This window comes from Phyllobates terribilis, unplaced genomic scaffold (assembly GCF_046119375.1).
Source record: "Phyllobates terribilis strain yellow unplaced genomic scaffold, ASM4611937v1 Scaffold_13__5_contigs__length_258822181, whole genome shotgun sequence".
In the NCBI taxonomy this organism is placed as follows: Eukaryota; Metazoa; Chordata; class Amphibia; order Anura; family Dendrobatidae; genus Phyllobates; species Phyllobates terribilis.
The window spans coordinates 96,088,956-96,106,543 of NW_027362773.1; the positions used below are offsets into that span (position 1 = coordinate 96,088,956).

The window sequence follows — 17,588 nt, forward strand, 5'->3', positions numbered from 1 at the left end:
AGCGTATTTCTGCAGACCCCATGGTTACCCTGAGCAGGTTCTGACGGACCAGGGCCCGGCCTTTGAGGCTGAGTTGTTCAAGGAGTTCTGCCACCTCTACGGGTGTAAAAAGATAAGAACTACACCTTACCACCAACAAACAAACGGTCTCTGCGAAAAGATGAACAACATCATCATCGACCTGCTAAAGACCATACCACTTGAGGAGAGAAACCAGTGACCAGACCTACTACCTGACCTAGTGGATCTGTACAATCATATACCAGTCAGTTCCACCAACTGCACTCTGGCATATCTCATGCGGGCAAGGCCAGGAAAGCTGCCCATGGATTTGGAACTTGGTGTTGTTGAACCTGAAGCGGATATGACCACTGAGGACTGGGACAAGACCAGACAAGAGCAGTACAGAAGGGTACAAGCTTGTGTCAAGGACAGTCTTACTCGGGTGAGAGAAAAGCAGGAAATGCACTACAACAAAAACGCACCAGCAGAACCTTTCACACCTGGTGAAACAGTACTAAAAAGGAAAAGACGCAACCACAAACTTGATGACCAGTGGGAAAAAGACCCCTACACTGTGTTACCGTGAAGGTTTGACAACAAAAAGACTTGTATAATCAGTCGAGATGGAGGAAAAACATCTACAACAGTGTCCAGGGACCACCTAAAATTGTGTCCAGATTTACTGAAACCCCAAGAAAAAGTGCCTCTCACAATCCAGGAAGAACCTGAAGAAGCGGTGATACACACTGACCTAGGAGACTTCCCAGCTGATTGGCCTCAGATAGGAGATGCAGTAATCATTCCAGTACTCCAATTCTATGAACAGCCAGAAAACCCTCTACAGCAAGTTGTACCTGTAAGTGCTGCAGAAGAGCCAGCTCAAGAAGAATCCCCGAATGAAGGATCCCCGGCAGGAGCAGAGCAAGAAGGCCCAGCCAATGGTAGACTTGCCAGTCCAAGAGAGAGGTTAAGGCAGTTTTACAACATGCTTACACGTAGAACTGATAGAGTAACTGAGGATACAGACACTGACACTCCACCAACCACAGCACTACGCAGATCAGTACGCAGCACAAGAGGTAAACCTCCTGCTAGGTACACACAGTAGATGATCAAAATTGCTGAAAGTGTAGATAGTTACCCCTGGGGTATTGTATATTAAATTGCAATGTACTGCATAATTGTTTATTTTCATGCATGCTAATCAATTTGTGCTTGGTCCTATTAATTCTTTATGCCTACATAATGAACTTCGTGGCTGAGGACTGTGTGCAGCCCAAAAACTTTTATTGTATATAATTGCGCTCCCTGGAGTGCCCTTTAGGTGACCTCAGAAGGAAAACCTGTCTGGAGTGGCTCTCTTGGAGGTCCAACTCGGGATCTTCATGCCCTGCAGCCAGGGCCTACGTAGAGGGTTTAGGACAGGTCCCTCAAAACCACCAAAGTACTCTACCTTGTGAGATGGACATCCTTCTTGGGAACCTCACCACAAGAGACTTGGATTCTGAGGACACTCTGTAATTGTTTTGTTATGCAACATTTAAGATTGGTGCCTCTCATAAAGGGAAGATTGTTTTAGTATTGCTTATATTTCCTATTGTTACTGTTTTTTATAAAATGTACTTCATCCCGGGAGTGCTGAGTTTAACTAGGGGGGAATGTGAAGCCCAGCTGTGCTTGGTATCACAACTCCTAGAAGGGTGTATTGATGGATTCCTCCACAAGAGGCCCCCATAACCATTCACACATCTCCACCTTCCACCTCAGACCACCAGAGGGAGCCCGTAAGGGATAGATAAATAGGGAAGGTGGAGCCAGGCAGTTCAGTTCCTGCAGAGTGAGACACAGAAACAGGTCAGTCTGCAGTGGAGCTCAGTGATTCAGCAATTCCTCTGGAGAGTTCAGTTAGTGCAAGCCTGAATACAGAGTTGAGCCCAGTTGAGTTGTAGCTCAGAGAGGTGAGCTTTAGGCGTGCCGGCGCCATAAGATCGGTGAAGCGCGGCAAGCTGCCGTTAGTGTGAGTAGCCTAGAGAGGGCCCGAGTAGGCTGAAGGCGAGTGGAGAGAGTTAGTTCATAGGGGGCAGAGGAGCTTAACTAGCTCACCCCGAAGAAGCAGCTACCGGACACCGGGTCCGAAGCTTACCGGGATCTCCATGACCCAGTAGGATAAACCGGAATCCCTGGAGAACTACAAGTCCCAGGATCGCTAAAGTGCTGATATGTAACAGAGCCAGGAGACACATAGGCCCCGTAAGTCGGGAGCGTGTAATCCAACAGAAGGCCCTACCACAAGGTCAGCCAGCGCAGGACAGAGACAAAGTTAGGCCTAGCTCCAGGCAGGTCAGAAACTTACTACGCAGAGTCAAGAAACAGGAGGCCCAAAACCCGCTCATTGGGGAGGATCCGGACATACACCCTTTACCCTACAGTGCTCTGGGGAGTGCCTGGATTTCCATCAGTAAAAGGTACTGAAGTGACTATCGTGTCTGTCCCTGTTCTTGCTCTGACCCGGCGGGGTCTCTTCGTCCTGCTTTCCCCGTACTTACACTGCCCTGAGGCCTAGCTCCACCTGTGGGGAGCTATACCATCCAGCTGCCTTATCACCAGCCTCAGTGGACTGCGCAGCGCTGGTGACCCTTCACCAGAAGCCACAGGTGGCGTCACGAACTCTTATAACTTTAACAAATTTCACAAATACCTATTAACTCTTTTAAAGGAGCGGCCCAGGGTACGGGCCCGGGAGCCGACCACCGTGACATCCCTAAAGGCCCGGGTACCGTGACATCCCTAAAGGCCCGGGTACCGAGTCATCCCCATCCCCCTGGGCTAGTCATCTCACCTATCTAGGTTTCAAGTCACCATGACTCGAGATCGATAGGAATGCTGCTAAAAAAAAAATTAGCTTGAATTATTAATTTATGAAAAGTTTGTTCAAAAGTCAGTGGCCACTTAAAGATCCAAATAACTGAAGGAGAAGAGGGTGATATCAAAAAGATGGATGAAGACCATCATGATTTCATGAACCTTTCATTGAAGAACCTGACAACCAGAAACAAGAACTGGACAGACCATTACTAAAATTGCTCAAAGCTTCATAATCAATCATCATCATTCAATCACGATGACCAATCATGATCCTCATCCAAACATAATCACCATCAATCATGATTATCATCATCAGAAATGGAGAAACCATCGATCTACATTCTGTGCAAAAAGTGTCAACAGATCCTCCTCATCCAGAAGTGGTAGATCCTACAAATACCGGGGAGTGTTGCAGATTGCGGGATTGTAAATCCTTAGTAATAAATTCAACATTCAGTGTTATCAGCACCGTATACTGCATCTGTGTCAGCAATCATAGGGCCAAGTTTAAAAAAAGCTCTATGTATTGGTTGACATTTTACTAAAATTGCAGCAGAAATTCCAGTACTATGGTCTTACCTTGAAAAACCCATGTTTCCTATTTCGCTGTCCAAGCCACAAGCTGCTTCCAGGTGACAGGTTACTCTCTGGAGGATCAATCACTCGCTCATAAATCCTAGGAAACAGAAATGAAAAAGAAAAGAAAAGAAATTGTGAAATATTCCTAAAGGGCAAAAAAAAAATCCAAAAGTATTGCAAGCAAACAACATATGTTAGAGTCCACTAGACATCAACATGGCCGGTAGAATGTGACGGCGAGTGCGAACTTCTCATAGACCCACACGCGGATGTCATTAATCTGCTGTAACCGGGTTGTTCTTTGTGATGAAAACAATAAAACATTGAGATATCTGCCAAATCTTTAGATTCCTTTTAATGGTGGAAAACCTGACAACTTCACACATTCACAGAGACACAGTAATTAAATTCCAGCATTACAAGAGGACAGAAAAAAGACGCTTAATAATCACAACAGGATCTACAACCAGCGATGTTCAAGTGATGCACCAGAATAACATCTCCAGAACATCATACATAACCAGACCATTAAAGAACTACTGCAGTCAGATGGGACATTCTTCAACATAGGGGGCAGTATTATAGTAGTTATATTCTTATACATAGGGGGGCAGTATTATAGTAGTTATATTCTTGTACATAAAGGCAGTATTATAGTAGTTATATTCTTGTACATAGGAGCAGTATTATAGTAGTTATATTCTTGTACATAGGAGCAGTATTATAGTAGTTATATTCTTGTACATAAAGGCAGTATTATAGTAGTTATATTCTTCTACATAGGGGCAGTATTATAGTAGTTATATTCTTGTACATAGGGGCAGTATTATAGTAGTTATATTCTTGTACATAGGAGCAGTATTATAGTAGTTATATTCTTCTACATAGGGGCAGTATTATAGTAGTTCTATTCTTCTACATAGGGGCAGTATTATAGTAGTTATATTCTTGTACATAGGGAGCAGTATTATAGTAGTTATATTCTTGTACATAGGAGCAGTATTATAGTATTTATATTCTTGTACATAAAGGCAGTATTATAGTAGTTATATTCTTGTACATAGGGGCAGTATTATAGTAGTTCTATTCTTCTACATAGGGGCAGTATTATAGTAGTTATATTCTTGTACATAGGGGCAGTATTATAGTAGTTATATTCTTGTACATGGGGGCAGTATTATAGTAGTTCTATTCTTCTACATAGGGGCAGTATTATAGTAGTTCTATTCTTCTACATAGGGGCAGTATTATAGTAGTTATATTCTTGTACATAGGGGTAGTATTATAGTAGCTATATTCTTGTACATAGGGAGCAGTATTATAGTAGTTATATTCTTGTACATAGGGGGCAGTATTATAGTAGTTATATTCTTGCATATAGGAGCAGTATTATAGTAGTTATATTCTTGAACATAGGGGCAGTATTATAGTAGTTATATTCTTGTACATGGGGGCAGTATTATAGTAGTTATATTCTTGTACATGGGGGCAGTATTATAGTAGTTATATTTTTGTACATAGGGGGCAGTATTATAGTAGTTATATTCTTGCATATAGGAGCAGTATTATAGTAGTTATATTCTTGTACATAGGGGCAGTATTATAGCAGTTATATTCTTGTACATGGGGGCAGTATTATAGTAGCTATATTCTTGTACATAGCGGCAGTATTATAGTAGTTATATTCTTGTACATAGCGGCAGTATTATAGTAGTTATATTCTTGTACATAGGGGCAGTATTATAATAGTTATATTCTTTTACATAGGGGCAGTATTATAGTAGCTATATTCTTGTACATAGGAGCAGTATTATAGTAGTTATATTCTTGTACATAGGGGCAGTATTATAGTAGTTATATTCTTGTACATAGGAACAGTATTATAGTAGTTATATTCTTGTACATAGGGGCAGTATTATAGCAGTTATATTCTTGTACATAGGAGCAGTATTATAGTAGTTATATTCTTGTACATAGGGGCAGTATTATAGTAGTTATATTCTTGTACATAGGGGCAGTATTATAATAGTTATATTCTTTTACATAGGGGCAGTATTATAGTAGCTATATTCTTGTACATAGGAGCAGTATTATAGTAGTTATATTCTTGTACATAGGGGCAGTATTATAGTAGTTATATTCTTGTACATAGGAACAGTATTATAGTAGTTATATTCTTGTACATAGCGGCAGTATTATAGCAGTTATATTCTTGTACATAGGAGCAGTATTATAGTAGTTATATTCTTGTACATAGGGGCAGTATTATAATAGTTATATTCTTGTACATAGGGGCAGTATTATAGTAGTTATATTCTTGTACATAGGGGGCAGTATTATAGTAGTTATATTCTTGTACATAGGGGGCAGTATTATAGTAGTTATATTCTTGTACATAGGGGGCAGTATTATAGTAGTTATATTCTTGTACATGGGGGCAGTATTATAGTAGCTATATTCTTGTACATAGCGGCAGTATTATAGTAGTTATATTCTTGTACATAGGAGCAGTATTATAGTAGTTATATTCTTGTACATAGGTGGCAGTATTATAGTAGTTATATTCTTGTACATAGGAGCAGTATTATAGTAGTTATATTCTTGTACATAGGGGCAGTATTATAGCAGTTATATTCTTGTACATAGGAGCAGTATTATAGTAGTTATATTCTTGTACATAGGGGCAGTATTATAATAGTTATATTCTTGTACATAGGGGCAGTATTATAGTAGCTATATTCCTATACATAGCGGCAGTATTATAGCAGTTATATTCTTGTACATAGGGGGCAGTATTACAGTAGTTATATTCTTGTACATAGGGGGTAGTATTATAGTAGTTATATTCTTGTACATAGGAGCAGTATTATAGCAGTTATATTCTTGTACATAGGGGGTAGTATTATAGTAGTTATATTCTTGTACATAGGAGGCAGTATTATAGTACTTATATTCTTGTACATAGGGGGCAGTATTATAGTAGTTATATTCTTGTACATAGGGGGCAGTATTATAGTAGCTTTATTCTTGTACATAGGGGGCAGTATTATAGTAGTTATATTCTTGTACATAGGGGCAGTATTATAGTAGTTATATTCTTGTACATAGGAGCAGTATTATAGTATTTATATTCTTGTACATAGGGGCAGTATTATAGTAGTTATATTCTTGCACATAGGAGCAGTATTATAGTAGTTAGTTATAGTGTAGTAAGGAGTGATGCTGGTAATTACCGCTCTGTTCATGTTGTTATAGTGACAGTTTTTGCTCTTTACAGTTCTTTGCTAAAAAATGTTTTCCTGTAAATCTGACACTTACTAAACACTTTGAACTGGATGCAATGTGGCTTTGGCAGCTTAAGAGAGCAGGATCCTGACACATATGATTCATTCCTGTCATATCAGCTTCCAATCATCCCCATATTTTATTCAGCCTCTGCCTTCATCCCCAGGAAAGAGAACTGATAAAACTGACAGCGAGGGCAACATGTCTGCCGTCTTTGGGCTCCAGCACAGTACAGTAGATGAAAACGTCTGGGGAACAGTTCTGTGCATGTGAACTGTGCGTGATGCACCAAGTCTTAACCGTAAGTGAAGTCATAGAATTCACATCCCAGAAGTCATGAGAAGTTTTATTCTTGGTTAGTTTTGTACTTCAGGGCACTTCTACATTCCCTCATTCACTTCTTTTTAAGAGGAATGCAATGTTAGCTAATACTGCTTGATTGTTGATTTTACTTGTACGAAGACTTACATATTAATTGTCACATCCAGAGCTGTATTCAGAATTCTTCTGATTTCGATCTGGAAATATTTGCATGGTAATGTTGGAGAAGTAGTTTTTTTCCACAGACTAAGTTATGGCTGAGGGCAAAGACAGCAACCCCAATAACAACCTTGATCTACACGCACTCTCTGAATCCCTTTTCCCTCTTACAGACATCAGTTCCTTACACAATGCAGATGCTGCTGCCGCTTTATATAACACCACAACAGCTGCAGCTCTCGAATCAGCCACCCCTCTCTCACATACCAAAGCTCGCAAAATCAACAGGCAACCATGGCAGACCAGCCTGACCAAAGAACGGGGCGGGCTTCCAAAGTTGCTGAGCGGAGATGGAAAAGATCCCACTCCAAAGAGCACTTCATCGCATTCAAACATTCCCTCACTACTTTGAAGTACACACTCACTGCAGCAAAACAAACCTACTTCTCATCTTTCATATCCCCCCTGTCTCACAACTCTAAACAGCTATTCAACACTTTCAATTCTCTCCTCTGTCCCCCAGCGCCTCCTCCCTCTCCTCTCATCTCAGCAGAAGACTTTGCCTCATTCTTCAAGCAGAAGATTGATAACATCAGAGTAAGCTTTGGCCTACAACCCCACAGCCCCTCCTCATAACTACTCAGCCCTCCTCCTCCAAAATCAGCTTCTCCTCCATCACGGAAGATCAACTTTCTGCTCTACTTTCAAGTTCACATCTCACCACCTGTGCACTCGACCGGATCCCGTTCCACCTCATCCCAAACCTCACCACAGTCTTTACCCCAAACCTAACCCAACTCTTCAATCTATCACTAACAACTGGTGTCTTCCCCTCATGCTTCAATCACACCCATCCTCAAAAAGCCCTCCTTCGACCCATCCGCTCTGTCCTGCTATTGGCCTGTATCACTTCTCCATTATGCCTAAAAAGTACTGGAACAACACGTCCATTCTGAACTGTCCTCCCACCACTCCTCTTGCTTCCTCTTCGACAGCTTACAATCTGGCTTCTCATCGCATCATTCCACTGAAACTGCCCTGACTAAAGTCACCATAACCTACTAACAGCGTCTCCCACTCACATACCACCTCCTCATCTCGCCTCCTATCTGTCGGTGTCCCACAAGGTTCAGTCCTAGGACCCCTGCTCTTCGCCATTTACACCTTCGGCCTGGGACAGCTCATAGAGTCTCATGGCTACAAGTATCACCTCTATGCTGATGACACACAGATCTACCTCTCTCGACCCGATATCATCTCCTTACTAACCAGAATCACACACTGCCTGTTCGCTACTTCATCCTTCTTCTCTGCTAGATTTACAAAACTGAACATGGACAAAACATAATTCTTCTTCCTTCCCCTATCTCACTCAACCCCCCAACAGACCTATCAATTAAAGTAATGGCTGCTCACTCTCCCCAGTCCCACAAGCGCGCTGCCTCGGGGTATCCTTGGACTCCGAGCTCTCCTCCAAACCACATATCTAATCCCTTTCCTCTTCCTGCCGACTCCACTCCAAAATATCTCCTGGATCCGCACATTCCTTACTCAAGAATCTGCAAAAACACTAGTGCAAGCCCTCATCATCTCCTGCCTCAAATACTGCAACCTCCTGCTCTGTGGCCTCCTCTCTAACTCTCTCGCACCCCTCCAATCTCTCCAAAACTCTGCTGCCCGACTAATCCACCCGTCCCCCCACTATTCCCCGGCCTTTCCCCTCTGTCAATCCCTTCACTGGCTCCCCATTACCCAGAGACTGGAGTTCAAAACCCTAACCATGGCATCCAAAGCTATCCATAACTTGTCTCCTCCATACACCTGTGACCTAGTCTCCCAGTACTTACCTGCATGCAACCTCCGATCCTCACAAGATCTCCTCCTCTACTCCCCTCTTATCTCCTCTTCCCACAATCGCATACAAGATTTCTCCCGTGCATCCCCCCTACTCTGGAACTCTCTAACCCAACACATCAGACTCTCGCCTACCATAGAAGCCTTCAAAAAGGAACCTGAAGACCTACCTCTTCCGACAAGCCTACAACCTGCAGTAACCACCGCTCCACCATACCGCTGCACGACCTGCTGTACCCTCACCTACTGTATCCTCACCCATCCCTTGTAGATTGTGAGCCCTCGCGGGCAGGGTCCTCGCTCCTCCTGTACCAGTCAGCGACTTCTATTGTCTAAGATTATTGTACTTGTTCTTGTATGTATACTCCTTTTCAAATGTAAAGCGCCATGGAATAAATGGCAGTATAATAATAAATAATAATAATAACCCCCGCAATGCACAGCAGCAGAGTATGCTCTATGCAGCCGCTGAACAAATAAGAGTAGTATAGCGAGTGTTAACAGTCACAAGGATATTTGTAGTATAAATCATACATGCAGGCTGTGGGGGCACTGTAGCCATCACCAGCCTTGGGGGCACTGTAGCCATCACCAGCCTTGGGGGCACTGGGACCGTCACCAGCCTTGGGGGCACTGGGACCGTCACCAGCCTTGGGGGCACTGGGACAGTCACTATTTTTGGAGGGCAATATAGCGATTATTAGTTTTGGGATTACTGTGATGTTACTACTCTGGTGATACCGAGGTCACTGTTATTTGTCGCAGGATAGACTGGGGTGTGGGCTGCTATTTTATGTATGGGGAATGTGTGTAAAGAGACGATGTGTGGGGTGTACTGAGAATTCTCAATGTATTTTTACAAAAATAGTCAGATACAGTAGAAGTAACCTCGCCGGTTTCGGTTACAGAATGAATGCTGCCAAATCTAAGAAAAACAAAAAGTGCACAAGGAGGGAAAATCTAAGATTATAATTTTATTAATATTTCAAAATTTGAACAAAAATCACCATTATTCATAAAATGCATCAAAGGAAAACTGAAGATCCCGCCATGTCATCATTTTCACACATATCAGTCGATAGTTTCTGGGAAATTCTACCTTCTCAATCTATAAACACAAACATCAAAGCCGAGTGAAACAGAGAAATATTGAATTTGGATTTATTCTGCTTAGTTAAAAGGTCTCGGTGTTCTTCAGGGCAGGAGAGAGGCTGCAAAGATTACTAAGTTAAATTAACCCTCGACACCATTCAATATTTCTACAGACGGCAGGTCAGGAGATGAAGGAGAAGAGCAGAAGGCAAGATGTACCACATAACAAACCATATTTAAAGGGGGTGTCCAGTTTGGAAAACAAGGACTTATCATCTGACCTGGAATTGTCCAAGGACCAGGCTTAAAAATTTTGCCTAGTAGAATGTTAATAAGTAATGTATTAGGAAAATATATATATATTTTTTTACATATAAACATTTATTTTTGCATATACTTTTGTCTTGTGTATTTTTTTGTATTATTATTTAATAACTCTGTTTATATATAAATAAATAGACGAGAAATGAAAAATCTTAAACTAACCCTTAACCCGAATGTATGGCTTTGGGTAGAACAATATGGCACATCAATCAGTCCCACTTTGTTTTATTTTTATTTATTTTATTTCTTTTTGATCATTTGGAAAATATATTTTTTTTCTTCCCTCCATTTATAAATTTGTATATTCGTGTATATTATATTTTGGTAATTTTTTCACATTTCTTTTTTCTAAAATTCGAGTTGCATTTTTTTTTTTTTTGTTAGAATTGATTTTAGTTTCATAAAAGAACTTGCTGGAGGGGTTTTATTTTTGGACATTTGCTAATAGTAAATGCTAGACACATGCAGAATGTAGACTCTCTCCTGGAAGGATGCGGTAAGGAGGAGGGAAACAGCTGATTATTTCATGAGCACATAGCACGCTGACTATCAGACGTACATTGTCTCCATTTCCAGAATCTTAATTTACCCAAACAAAGGACAACTTTCCCTCCCGAGAAATTTACCATTCCATAGGAGACTGAAAACAAAGTCAGATTTGCTCCCTATCCTCATTTTCACGCCGCTCACCATCTGCCACATGTTGGAGCTGCGAGGAGATAACTCGAGTAGAGAGGTTCCGGCACGTCTCTATTCTCGTTTTATTTATTTATCCGGTTATATAAAAGTTTCATTACAGACGCTGCCGAAGACCAGAACTGTCAGTCTTCAGGCTGCAGCACTGGAAAATCAGATGATACAAAGAAATGATATGAAATGATCCCTGAGGATCTGGAGGAAAGTGCTTCTGGTGGACAGGATCCTTTGCAGAAGATTCCTAAATTTTGAAAGGGTATCGGACCCTTCCACCACTCTCTGAGCACTTAGTCTGCCACTTTTTAGATTGTCCTGCATACACTGGGGCAGGGGCAGCCTTTATCATAGGGTAGGACAGAATGAAAGGCGACATCTCTATAATAAAGCTGAGGACGGGGTGCAGCATGGACTATAGAGATCAGCTCCTCCACTCTCCGCAGGACACAGAGCATGCTCACTACATTCTCCCATAGAAGTCAATCAGTTATGTCTTATACTTAGATTTTTTGCTTTATAGCAACTTTTAGAACTGATCGTTTCAACTCAAAAGAAGAAGGTTGCCCATTGATCATCCAATGTTAAAGGGGTATACCCAAAATACAAAGTTAGCTCCGACTTCGCACTATACTTCGATTTCTCCTATAGATAATGAATGGAGCAGCAATGTAGCAAGCTCCTCTCAACGGAGATCCGGAATGAGACGTCAGTAATCAATCATCCATCCATATCCAGAGATCACCCTTCTATAGAGCCGAGGCTACTATACATTCTAGTAATATTCCTTCAAGACCCCTCTCCATGGATCTCCTACCTTTTGCTAATAGGGGAGGGGGGATTTTTTAAAATAAAGATGCAAATTCTCTCTTTAGAGAAGAGGACTTGAACTCTAGCGCCACCTATAGGAAGTAGCAAACCTAAAAGTCAATATTGACTCTTTTACAAGCCTTGCCAACCTAGAATCTCAATTTGCAGACACAGTGTTTCAGGGTGTTGTCCCTCTCTGAAGAGGATAGTGAATATTTAAATTTAACAGAGGAACATTGCATGGCTTATAAGTCTCCTCACCCTTACATGCCAGGCATGTCACTCTCCACAAGAAGAAGCATTACTCCTTAAACCTCAGTCAGAGACCTCTCATACAGCCAAATTAGATCTCATGCTTTGCACTGAGCAGGGGCAACACCACGACACACTGTCTGCAAATTGAGATTCTGGTTTGGCTTTTATCCTGTCATGTGACAAGGCTCGCTAAAGGGTCGATATTGATTTTTAGGATTACTACATCCAATAGGTGAGACTAGAGTTTGGGTCCTCTTCCTCTCTGAAGAGTTGTTTGTGACGCACCCCCTGGGCCATATTCTTTAGGGGAATACCCGGAGCCGGATCAGATGGGGGTTGTAGTCTCCGAGTGGCTATGACCCGGTCCGTGCCCAGGGTGTCAAGCTCAGTGTGTGGCAGTCCTTACTGATGTTACTAAAGTTCTTTATGTCGACTACGCCACCCGTTGAATTGCGGTCACTACGGCCGCCGCTGCAGCAGGGTCCGCTGAGGCTGATGGTGTTGGTGCAGCTTAGGTAGTATAACCCCCAACGGGAGGGGTATAACCTCAGGGGGTCAGGTGCAGAGGATGGTGGTTGTGGAGGTGCAGGGAGGATGGTAATCAGAGACAGAGTCGGGTTGTGCAGTTCAGGGTTTTTTACTTACTGCAGATGTTCCGGTCACTCCGGCCTTGAGTGACCACCCGAGCCGTGCTGCGTCCACCAGGTCCTGGACTCGGCCAACCCCCAAGTAGTTCTGGAGCGTGGTTCTGAGCTCCCGTTCTGTCCTGTCCTCGTCTCTGGCCTTCCCCACCAGGGATCCACCTATGTCCGGCTCCCTCGGGCCTCTTGGTGGTAAACCCTTGTCTCTGGGTTCCCTGACCCTTCGCGTGGTCTGCCTTCCGGGTGGATATGGTGGGTGGCCGTGGCAGATGCTGCCCACGACCTCCGGTCTCTGGCTGAGGTATGCTGTAGCCCCCACCAGTTTGGGATCCGGTACCCTGTTGCCAACTCTTCACCCTGTGGTTGTATTTGGGCTCTCAGAGTTCCTTCTTTCTCCCCCTCTGGGTCTTTCGTTCTCTCCTCTCTCACTCTGGGCCTGGGGCTGCTCTGCTCCTCTGCTCTCTTCCACTCCTCTGCAAAGGCTTACTGACTGACTTCTCACAGACTGACCGACTGTGGCTGACTGACCCTGATCTTAGATGGTTCCCACCTTTTATACTCCCTCTATGTGTGAGCTCAGGTGACCAGCACCCAATGAGCTCCTATCTTTACCCAGGCTGCTCCCCCTATCTGCCCCTACACTACTGGGATGGTCCACCCCCCTCCCACTCCAGCCAAGGACAGACTCGGTCGTACCTGCACATTTCTAAGTGGGAGTACCGTTGGTCTGCCCTCCGGAAATGGGATGTGTGTAGTGCATGCAGCCTTCTGAGCTCAGTCCCACACTCCATCCTTACCCGGGAGTGGAATACCACACCTCTGGCTTGAGGTGTAATACCCCTGTAGCAGCCGAATCCTCAGGGTGCTACATTCCCCCCTGGTAAATCACAGCACGTCCTCGGGCTGTAAGATATAAAAAACACCAAAACATACAATTTTTGCATAAACAACCTAATAAAACATCATATAAAACTTTTCATAAAAACTTTTCATAAAAACATTCTTGTCTTCTGGTACCTCCGGTCACGGTGCAACTTGTGACCGGGTAAAGTGCGACAGTCTCTTGAAGAAAAATGGTTTTCCCTATAAAACCGGTAGGGGGCGCTTTAGGAAGCGCAACTATATACAAGGAAATATGGCCGCTCTCAGTCCTCGGCCAGGTATTAGGAAAGGGATGACCGCACTCAGTCCTCGGTCAGTGGGGTTAAGGGACACACGGGTTAACAGTTCGGTTCTCTGGTCCCAACGGGGACTATATTAGCAGCAACGGTTCACTGTGCCCCGACGGGCAACTATATACAGTCTCTACTCTGCCGTACTCAACGACGGCGTCCTCCTGCTCTTTCTTTGTGATTGGTTCCAGGTTCTGGTTCAGACCCGTCCGGGTCCTCTTGCTCCTCCTCACACCGCAGCTCCTCCTCCGTCAGGCGATGCACATGGAGGGCGTAGGGTCCTTTGGCACACTTGTGCCGGGTGAAGGTGACCTCGTCCCCTAAATACAGGTCACGACCTCTGTGTCCCTCCGGTAGGTGGGACTCAACGTCTCTCCTGGTCACGAAGACGTCGCCTGGGGTGCGGTGATCCCTGATGAAACCCCACCCATGCTGCAGATTGAACTTTATCACAGTCCCGATGGTACGGGGACCATGCGCTGCACGGGGGTTTCTCCTGGTCCGGCTCTTCTGCTCCGCGCTCCTTATTTGGGCTTGTTGTTCCCGGACCCGCCTCTCTCTCCGCTCCCTCTCAAAGACCTCGAGCTGCTGGCGGCAGCACTCTGCACGCTCCGCTGCAGCTGCCCGAGTCTCCTGAGTGAACCCCATGAGGTCTTCTCCGGTGGGATCCCACTCAAACTGGGTCTCTTCTAGCGGGGGCGAGATCCTCTTCATGGGCTTTGGAGCCGGGATCAGGGGTTCGCACATGGCCCTTGCTTTTTGCAGCTCCAGCTGGATGTATTCCTGGGGCCATACGAAGGGCTGCCCATCCGGGCACGTATGTTGGGCGAACAGGTCCTCACCCAGGTGCGGTACTTTAGGTGTTATGGGCGCCGTGGTGGTAGCGGCGCCCGGGTTAACCAGGCCTTGCGACCAGGCCTGGGGCACCTTGAAAGTAAAGGGCACCGTAAGAACGGCGGCGCCCTGTGTTACTTGGCCCTGCGACCAGGCCGGTGGCTCCGCGGAGGTAGGGGGCGCTGTTGGTATTGCGGCGCCCGGGGGTACTAGGCCTTGCGACCAGGCCGATGGTACTTCCTGCTTGGTCACGCTCGGGGTCGAGGCGTGTGACGTCACAGGGGTCGCGGCTCCCGTTTGAGGCCTAGTCTGCGGCGGTGACGTTGCAGCGACGGGCACGGCAGGGGATACTTCGGGCTCTGCGACGGGGAGCTGGGGCAGGTACGCGGTTTCCCGGTTTGGGGTAGAGACGTCCCCTTTACCTGCCTCCTTTCGTTCGGCTCCCTTCTCGGCGCCGTCTCCGGCCTTCAGTCCTCCTGCGCCATCCTCAGAGGCGGTCTGTCTCCTCGTCTCGGGTGGCGTGCTCCGCTGACGGGTTCTTGTCTGCTGGGCCATCTCACAGCTCCATTCTGCTAACGTCTCTCGCTGCACCCGGGCCATCCTCCGTGCGAGGCCCTCCAGCGCAGTCTGTGCACACTCCCGATCTCGGGGGAGCTGTGCCAGGACCTCCACTAAGCCTAGTGGGGTCGTTGCTTCTAGCAGGCTCCTGACCAACGGGTCGGTGCTGCTCTGCTCTCCTCCCGTTGTCTCCAGCAGGCCTTCTGGAGTGGCGACCGGCAACAGGCTCCTGACCACTGGGTCGGTGCTGCCTGGAGTGGCGGCCCGCATCAGGCTCCTGACCACTGGGTCGGTGCTGCCTGGCTCTCCCTCCATCTCCGGGTAGGCTCTTTCTGGACTCTGCTCCAGGCTTCTTGTCTCCGGGTGCGCTCTCTCCAGACTGCTCCAGGCGACACCCATCTTTGTTCTCTTGTTCTCAGTCCTCCCACTTCGAGGGCGGTCCCGGGGCCACTTGGTGATTGTCAGCTCCAGGGGCAGTTCTTTCACGCTGACAGACACCTCTAGCATCACAGTCTCTGTTGGTGGGCGCGGTTTCCGCTTTTGGCGCCATTCTTCGACCTGGCCCACGATGGGAGGTGGCCTCTTGCCACCCTCTGGCACGCCCATAATGGCGTCCGCTCTTCCAAGGCGGGAAATCTTCGGAAATGGCGGGAATCGTCTCCCAGTGGCGGGAAACTCTGCAGATGGCGGGAAAAAGCTGTTAATGGCGGACAACCGGCGGGAATCGATCTGTGATGGAGTCCGATGGCGGGGACCCTCCGGAACCGGCGGGAGACTTCTTTTTGAGGTAAACTTGTTCTTTTCTTCAGGCACGCAGTACCCGGGTGTTGCGGGCACGTTATCCTGCCGACTACGCCAAAGTTGAGGCGCCCCCTGGGCCAGTGCTGTTAGGGAAATACCCGGAGCCGGATCAGATGGGGGTTGTAGTCTCCGAGTGGCTAGCTATGACCCGGTCTGTGCCCAGGGTGTCAAGCTCAGTGTGTGGCAGTCCTTACTGATGTTACTAAAGTTCTTTATGTCGACTACGCCACCCGTTGAATTGCGGTCACTACGGCCGCCGCTGCAGCAGGGTCCGCTGAGGCTGATGGTGTTGGTGCAGCTTAGGTAGTATAACCCCCAACGGGAGGGGTATAGCCTCAGGGGGTCAGGTGCAGAGGATGGTGGTTGTGGAGGTGCAGGGAGGATGGTAATCAGAGACAGAGTCGGGTTGTGCAGTTCAGGGTTTTTTACTTACTGCAGATGTTCCGGTCACTCCGGCCTTGAGTGACCACCCGAGCCGTGCTGCGTCCACCAGGTCCTGGACTCGGCCAACCCCCAAGTAGTTCTGGAGCGTGGTTCTGAGCTCCCGTTCTGTCCTGTCCTCGTCTCTGGCCTTCCCCACCAGGGATCCACCTATGTCCGGCTCCCTCGGGCCTCTTGGTGGTAAACCCTTGTCTCTGGGTTCCCTGACCCTTCGCGTGGTCTGCCTTCCGGGTGGATATGGTGGGTGGCCGTGGCAGATGCTGCCCACGGCCTCCGGTCTCTGGCTGAGGTATGCTGTAGCCCCCACCAGTTTGGGATCCGGTACCCTGTTGCCAACTCTTCACCCTGTGGTTGTATTTGGGCTCTCAGAGTTCCTTCTTTCTCCCCCTCTGGGTCTTTCGTTCTCTCCTCTCTCACTCTGGGCCTGGGGCTGCTCTGCTCCTCTGCTCTCTTCCACTCCTCTGCAAAGGCTTACTGACTGACTTCTCACAGACTGACCGACTGTGGCTGACTGACCCTGATCTTAGATGGTTCCCACCTTTTATACTCCCTCTATGTGTGAGCTCAGGTGACCAGCACCCAATGAGCTCCTATCTTTACCCAGGCTGCTCCCCCTATCTGCCCCTACACTACTGGGATGGTCCACCCCCCTCCCACTCCAGCCAAGGACAGACTCGGTCGTACCTGCACATTTCTAAGTGGGAGTACCGTTGGTCTGCCCTCCGGAAATGGGATGTGTGTAGTGCATGCAGCCTTCTGAGCTCAGTCCCACACTCCATCCTTACCCGGGAGTGGAATACCACACCTCTGGCTTGAGGTGTAATACCCCTGTAGCAGCCGAATCCTCAGGGTGCTACATTTGCATATTTAATTTCCCAGAGGAGGAGCACTGCATGGCCTATTA

General features: G+C 46.4%; 1 protein-coding gene across 2 annotated transcripts in view; it reads right to left on the reverse strand.

Annotated features, from left to right (window-relative positions):
• NELL1 (neural EGFL like 1) overlaps positions 1-17,588 on the reverse strand; it is a 932,419-nt gene that overhangs the window by 685,052 nt on the left and 229,779 nt on the right. For both annotated transcript variants that reach the window (XM_073658224.1, XM_073658225.1), the window contains exon 5: positions 3,448-3,544. In XM_073658224.1, coding sequence (XP_073514325.1) covers positions 3,448-3,544 — 97 coding nt within the window. The remainder of the gene's footprint in view (positions 1-3,447; positions 3,545-17,588) is intronic.